This window comes from Mytilus edulis, chromosome 12, assembly GCF_963676685.1.
Source record: "Mytilus edulis chromosome 12, xbMytEdul2.2, whole genome shotgun sequence".
In the NCBI taxonomy this organism is placed as follows: domain Eukaryota; kingdom Metazoa; phylum Mollusca; class Bivalvia; order Mytilida; family Mytilidae; genus Mytilus; species Mytilus edulis.
In genome coordinates, this window is record NC_092355.1 from 76,062,521 (window position 1) to 76,070,662 (window position 8,142).

Genomic DNA, 8,142 nt, shown 5'->3' on the forward strand with positions numbered 1-8,142 from the left:
TGATTCATAGGACAATGAATCTTAACAAAAGGTTCTATAAATTCAATTGTGAAAAAAAATCACAATACCGTGCATTAACTCAACAACCGTTCATCGACAAATATTACTTGATATTCATTGAAATGATAACAAGTTAACAGTTATTATAAAAGCAGGGCAGCCTTAAATTCTAATAGTTTTGTCAAAAAAGATTCAAAGTTTTACTTTTATTTAAAAATAAGATCTATATTTGCTATCGAAACATATGTTATATGTTAGCTATCTATTATAAATCTATGAGGAGTTTCATGAAAAAGGGGGGGGGGTAAAGTCTAACTTTAAATATATAAAAAAAAAAAAAAAAAAAGATCGAGATGTGGTACGATTGCCAAAGAGACAACTCTCTAAAAGCATGAAAAGAGATTAACTTTACTGAAACAGAAATTAACAACTATAGTCACGTACGGCCTTCAACAATTTGAAAAAGTCATACGTTAAATTCCCTTTTATATTCAGTATAATTCCATAAAGTTATTATAGAAGTTACATTATGATAAAAAAAGGCTGTAAAAAAATGATTGAGAGTTGACGAATATCATCATATCATGACATGTAAAGCGTTGGATGTAGCTATAGATAGACAGACATTTTATACTGGATAATTGCTGCAAATTTTATATCAAACGAATCGCTTTCACGTTCAATACTATTCTGTACTATATACATACTTAATCATGTTTTTTAATGTTCAATCTCTGAATTGAGACAGCACTATCGGTCATCTTATATAAAAAAAAAAAATCTATTATACTCTTAAATAAGCAGCGTGTAATGAATGTATTCACCCATCCCGTCCCGTGTGCAAATAGGATGAATATGAAGGATCCTGAGTGCACATTGTATGTCCTGAATGCACTAAGGAGGTCATTAGCGGTGTTCAAACGTACCCCAAATAAAAATTTGGATTTTTGTTCAAAATTAGCGCACATGCAATGCACCATCTCTTCGGAGTCCTCCAAAAAGGTAAAATTCCCCTGTATTAGTATGTCTGGTGTATGAAATTCATTGTGTATATTATCCGTTCCATCTACAATATACGCGGAAGTGACACGGCCGGGTATTGTAAAGCTGTTGAGGGACTTTAAATGTCAAATTCATATCCCTGGGCGAAGAAATTACCGGTTTGTGAAAACTTATATTAGTGTGTTACCTTGGTTCTGGTCTTTCACGCTGTCAGAATGAAAGGTTGAGCAACTTTTGTGGGTTATAAATGAAAAAAGAGAATACCGTAAAAAAAAATTGAGAGAACAGAAAATGAGCTTTACAAACGTGTCTCTAACGATAAAAACAATGTAGATTATTTAGATCATTCGAACTTGTGTAAATAATGAATATTAAGTTGTTAAGAACATTTCATATAATTGTTTTTATTTATTGTATTTACAAATTTTATACAAACTTATGACCATTGATCATTCAGACCGTGACCTTTTGCATAGACACCTGTTTCTCGTTGAAGACTAAACATGCGCTCTTGATTCATCTATGTTTTTTGTCGTTTGGTTGCTGTCAAATTGAAATATATCCCACATCTCCTGTAGTATGTGTTCCGTTTGATTACTTTAAAATCAGGTTATAAGTATTTATAATTGAAAGGGTTATTTGCATGAGTATAGACCAATTCAATACTAATATATACTTATATATATATGATATTATGAACCTCATTAATTTCGATCTAAACAAGATAATTATAAAGAGATCGATATTTTAAACAGTCTTAATAAATTCCAACGATCACAAATCTAATCTAAATTCGATTTCAATTATTTCGTGATTCTAAAATACGGTTTTTTTGGCGAATTCCGTACACTTTCCTTTTAATTTCTAGCATTATTTAAATAGTAATTTTTGTATCCTTGCTATCCTTGCTAAATCTTTTGCTGTATAACACAGCTAGTGAATAAGTCTAAATGTCCGTACAGCGTATAGTAAGATCTCTTTTCCACACATGGACATTTCAAAAGTATAGAAAGTTCGCTATAGTGTTCCATCATGGTCTTAGTGCAGTTTCGAGACCTTAGTGCACCACGGCGGCCAAGGTTGTTTTTAGACGCATCGTAAATTCCCTGTCACACCATTGCAACAACGTCCTTTTATGATATTTTTTTTAAATTGCTAGGACCATGATTTCTAATAGTAAAATATTTCACTTTTAAATAGTATTGTTATGAATGATAATATTTTATACATGTATGTATGCTATCTTAGTTTTTTTAATAGTTATTTGGTATAATATGGTGTCACGTAAGTCATTTTTGGACAGGATATTGTTTGTTTCATAGTATATGTATATTCTGCACGAATATTTTTTATCGCTACCATTACATGTATAAAAAACTAAACTATGTGGACCTTATGAGATCGCACACAAGACAGCTGATTGGATAAGTGTGATGAATTGTTACGCCTACATAAAACTGATATCCAATCGAATGCCAGCAGACACCTGTCAGTAAAAACAAATTGCAAGCGTTGATGGTTAGAGATTTATTTGTGTATTCGATATTTGAAAAATAAGTTAGATAGACAATATTCGTTTTCCCTTTTTTTCAGCTGGATTTCAATAACTGTTTTTACACTTTTTTTATATAACAGAAAGGTATTTGAATAAAAGCGCACCACATGTAATGGAGATTTACAAGCATTTAATATAGCGACTTGTGTTTTCGGAACGTCATATTTTCAATAATTCACAGACTTTTGCAATAATATTAAACCTTTATTTTTTAACGAACGCCTCTAAATCTGGTATGTAAGAAAGTTATAAATGGCTTTTGGATTATAGACAAAATAAAAAAAATATGGAAATCAAACGCACAAGTCTGACAAAAATGAACGGACAATGCTATGACAATAAACAGAAAACGACAAAAGACATACATAGTACTGTTATAGTTTTTCCCTGTCTTAAGTTTACAATTACTTAGATGAAATTTATATAGAAAACATGAAAAGTTAAATGATAATGCATATTATTTACAATATTTAAGAAAAGTAACATCAACAATTTAATAAATTAAACATATTTAGATAAACATATTTAGATTACGTTTTCAAGTGTTAATCCCGACATCCGTAATTTTTAAGGGTATACAAATTATCTGTAACGTCAAGTTGACACATTGTCCCCCACGGCACCAGTGTGTAATTGCATAAATATTTATTTACAATCACTTGTAAACCATTAAATATAAAGTTTTTGATGTGTATATTCAATGAAAAATTATTAAATATAATTTCGGCAATTTGTTGATTTTAAACTCAATTCACCACGGTTTGCGCAGCAGTATGACTTTGAACCACTTATGGTTTTTTTTTAATATAGAAAATGTTAAATAATTAAATAGGAAGAGGTATGAGTTAGAATTGATTATTTTCTTTATTCAATTAAAACATGGCAGACTTTCAGTTAACATGAACCGTCTTCTTTTTAATTTTAATTTTATTCTTAAAAGGGGAGCAACCCCTGATAAACACTGGAAAAGTTTTACCCGTTTTCTGTCCAAATTAATAAAATCGGAACACGACTAAACACGGTCTGACAACATCTTAACGTAATTTTGTATCCATGGTCTGTTTCGGTCTGACACTGTGGTAACGGATCTTAACAGCTCGCTAGGAGATTCAGTCTTGATAATCTTGACATGCCTTAACGGACTGATTTACCTGATGTGACTATCGATCGTAACGGAGTCTTAAACGGTCTAAAAAGTCTCGACAATTTCCTCTAGCGGTAAATCAAGTCAATCAAGATGTGATCAGACCAAAATGACCGTGTCAGACTGAAATCGTGCTACTAGTGATAGGTCTTACTAGTATTGAGGGGGCGTGCAGGGGGTACCTTTCTCCTTTCTCTCGCCCCTCTTCTCATTTCTCCCACCCCTTCTCTCCTTTCTCCCGCCCCTCTTCTCCCTTCTCCCGCCCCCTTTCTCTATTCTCCCGCCCTGCATCATGAAAAAATAGTCTAAAGGATGCTAATTTTTAAAGAAATCGATCAATTGTCTTGTTTTTATGGTTCGTCCACGTCTTGTCCTTTCACAAGATAGAAGTGCTGTTTCTTCTGCTTCAAGAACCTCTATTACTGGTTCACTGTCTGTTAAGCTGCACGTTTGCGTTGATTTTGTAACTCTGATGCACCACACCGTTTCCCGCTGATTTTTTTTGCAAGCTATTTTGGTACACAGCTTTCCCTGCGAAAAAAAGCAAGATGGCCGCCAGTGTAGTTGTGAGCTAAACTAGCTCTGCAGTTTTGGCAGTTTTTATAGTGATTTTTGATATTTTCATGAGATAAAGTTTATACCAGAGTGTTCAACTTTTGGAATACAACCTGGATTTGGGCTTATTTATGGACATAATTTCAATTTGTGAAAGATACAGTTTATAGAAACTTTTTTCTATAGTGAAAACAGTTTTGAGTGATTACTATTCAGTGTATTGAAAGTGAAAACCTAAACATGCCACCACCTCTGGCCAATAAGATAAATACCAAGGACAATAAGGAAATTAAGAACAAAGATGGAAATAAAACAGTTCAGTCTTTATTAGCACCAAAGAAAGATCAACAAATAGCTAATCAAGGAAATCCACCACCAAAGCGTGACAAAAGAACTTTCTCAGATGTGTCAGAGGAGAGCCTTGAGGGTATTGATTTTATTAGTATTCATTCAGATTTAAAGGACATAAAAAAAAAGCCTTCAAGATACTGTTAAAAAATCTGACCTGGATAATCTTGTCAAACAAAAGGACTTAAAAGATCTTGTGACAACCATTGTCAGTAAGCTTTTGTCTACACTGAAGGAGTCAATCACTGAGGAATTTAACACCAAACTGAGGGAAAGAACTGGAAAGTTGAAAGATGAGATAGATGCTCTAAATATAGACAATGAGAACTTCAAAGAGAGACTAAGAACAAAATATAGGCAAATAGAAGAGCTTCAGGAAAAAGTGGAAGATTGCAACCATAGGTCCATAGATGCACTTAAATCTGCAAACTATAATGAACAGTACTCCAGGAAACATAATATAAGAATGGTGAATTTTCCAGAAAAGAGAAATGAGAACTTACGAGATGTTTTTGTAAAAATGGTGAAGAAAGACTTAAATGTTGAGATAGAACCATCAGATGTCATAGCAATACATCGAATCCCAGGAAAAGAAGGTTACATCAAACCTGTGATAGCAAAGGTCCGTAACACAGAAATTAAAATCAAGATAATGAGAAATAAGAAGGGGTTGAAGAATGACATTAAATTTCATGACGATATAACCCAAAGAAATCTTGGACTATTAGCTAGACTAAATACAAATGTGATGCTAAATAATGCCTGGTTCTACAACTGTAGTGTATATGGTAAATTGAAGGATAGTGAGCACAGAATCAAATTTGATCTTTATGACAATATAGATGAAAAAATTAAAAAAAAACTTTCAAGTATGTAAACGTTCAAGTATGTAAATATTTTCTATCTTATTAATTGTGGTATTTTTTTGCTTGTATGTTTGTTCATAAATGGGAGATAACTCTATTTATAAATAGTGAAAATGCTTTCTTGATTAATGGGAGGTAACTCTATATTACTAGAATGTTTTATTAGATATTTCATATATTATAAGAAAATTTTACTCATAACTTTCTAAAGAAAATATGTTCAAAGATTTGTTTAGAGATGAATAAAACATTTCAACTATATAATTGTACTGATTCTCCATTTTCCAAACCATTATTTTTATTTTTATCATAAAATCGTTCTCAACACACTTAAGATTTATATTAATATTGAAAAAAAAGAAAAATATTATAGATAGGTTCTCATTTCTGTTAATTTAAAAAGAAAATAAATCATTTAACACCAAATTATCAGAACAAAACATTATGTTATTTATCATATGAAGCCAATCTGTAAAAAGTATCTGATGTATATTGAATATTGTTTCAAGCGCCATCTTTTGTGTATGTTTGTGATGTATAAATGTGTAGTTAGTATGGGTATGCATTTTTATTTTAAGTATTGTACTGCTTTGCTTTTCTATTGTCTGATTGAACATATTACTTAATGAGTATTGATAATAATATTACAGTTTTATCTATGAATGTGAGGGGCATATTTTCGAGCAAGAAAAACAGATTCGATATTTTTGATTGGGTTAGAGGTAAACATGCATCTATTGTTTGTTTTCAAGAGACTCACAGTAATGAGGATATCGAGAAACTTTGGCAAGATGAATGGGGTAATACATGCATTTTCAGTCACTGCAACAATAAAAGTGCTGGTGTTAGTGTGATGTTTAACAAGGGTCTAGATTTTAAGATTCATGATTCTAAGATAGACCAGAAAGGTCGTTTTATTGTTTTAGACTTATCAATATATGAACAAAGGTTAACCTTTGTTACTGTTTATGGATTTAATACTGATGAACCATCATTGTTTAGTGATATTTTACATCACATCTCTTGCTATACTAATACTAGCATCTTGATGTGTGGTGACTGGAATGTTGTAAAAGATTTTCATTTGGACACTTATAATATTCTGCACAATAGAAATTTGAACTCTCGTAATAAGATTGAAGAAATTTCACAAACTTTTGAACTTTTAGATCCATGGAGAACCTGTCATCCAGATGACAAAAAGTTTACTTGGCGTCAAACCTCCCCTATCAAGCAGAGTCGATTAGATTATTTTTTAGTGAGCGAAGACTTATTTTCACTTATGAAAAATGCAAAAATTATACCTGGATACAAAACTGATCACTCAGCCATTGTTTTCACATTTTCTGCCAGTCTTGATAAAAGGGGAAAGGGATATTGTAAGTTTAATTCACAGTTGTTGAGAGATACTGTATATGTTGAAAAGGTAAAGATGTGTATTAAGGATACTGTTTCTGAGTTCTATCTTTCAGACAGTAGAGATGACCTATTTCATGTACAATTTTCTTGTAACGATCAAATTTTTTTTGAAGTACTGAAGATGAAAATCCGATCCTTGTCCATTACACACAGTATATCTAAATCAAAAGAAGAAAAAAGAGCTACTCTGAAACTTGAAGAAGATATACAAAATTTAGATATTATTATGAATACAGCCCCTACTGAAGCTGTACAGACCAATTTAAATGATAAAAAAGTAGAGTTAGAATCCATGCGAGAGCAGAAGATATAGGGTTTACTATTAAGGTCCCGGGCAAACTGGCATGAAAATGGTGAAAAATGTTCCCAATACTTTTTAAAATTAGAAAAGAGAAATTTTATAAAGAAAACAATGGTTGAAATGATTGGTGATCAGGGTAATCATATATCTGACCAATCCACGATTCTCTCAGAACAAAATAATTTTTATAAAAAATTGTATTCAAAGAGAAAAATTGATTGTTCAAGTGAAAGCTTTTTTTCTCATGATGTTGCCCTCACCCAGGAACAACATGACCTGTGTGAGGGTAACTTGACATACGAGGAATGTGCTTTAGCATTGAGTAAGATGAAAAATGGGAAATCCCCAGGAAGCGATGGATTTACTGTTGATTTTTACAAATTCTTTTGGAGAGATCTTGGACCATTTGTTTATCGATCATTATTCTATGGATATGAATCTGGACTTTTTTCAGATTTTCAATATCAAAGTGTCATAACTTGTATACCAAAAGAAGGAAAAGATAGGCGATATATTGGTAATTGGCGACCTATCAGCCTATTAAATACAGACATTAAGATAGCTTCTGCAGCTATAGCAAACAGAGTTAAGTCTGTATTACCATTTATTATAAGTGACACTCAAAAGGGATTTATCAAGGGGAGATTCATTGGAGAGAATACTAGATTATTGTATGATTTGATGCATTATCTTGAAGATCACAACATGAGCGCCTTACTTTTTTTTGGTCCTTCGATGTGCAAATGGTTTGAGACTCTCTACAAAAGTGCTAAGAGTTGTGTAATCAACAATCATTATGGCAATTTGTCAATTTTTTTCAATCTTGAGAGAGGTTGCAGACAAGGTGACCCGCTCTCCCCTTATTTGTTTGTTATTGGTGTAGAGTTATTATCGTTAAAACTTAAGTCAAACCCCAAAATTCACGGTATCCTCATTCATGAAAAACAAACAC

General features: G+C 32.0%; 1 protein-coding gene across 1 annotated transcript; it reads left to right on the forward strand.

Moving 5' to 3' along the window:
* The first annotated feature begins 4,496 nt into the window (after positions 1-4,496).
* On the forward strand, positions 4,497-7,804 carry LOC139497849 (chromosome partition protein Smc-like). Its single transcript, XM_071286088.1, has 2 exons — positions 4,497-4,683; positions 4,733-7,804. The coding sequence occupies exons 1-2, from the start codon at positions 4,497-4,499 to the stop codon at positions 5,479-5,481; spliced, it is 936 nt and encodes a 311-aa protein (XP_071142189.1). The 3' UTR covers positions 5,482-7,804.
* Positions 7,805-8,142: the final 338 nt, after the last annotated feature.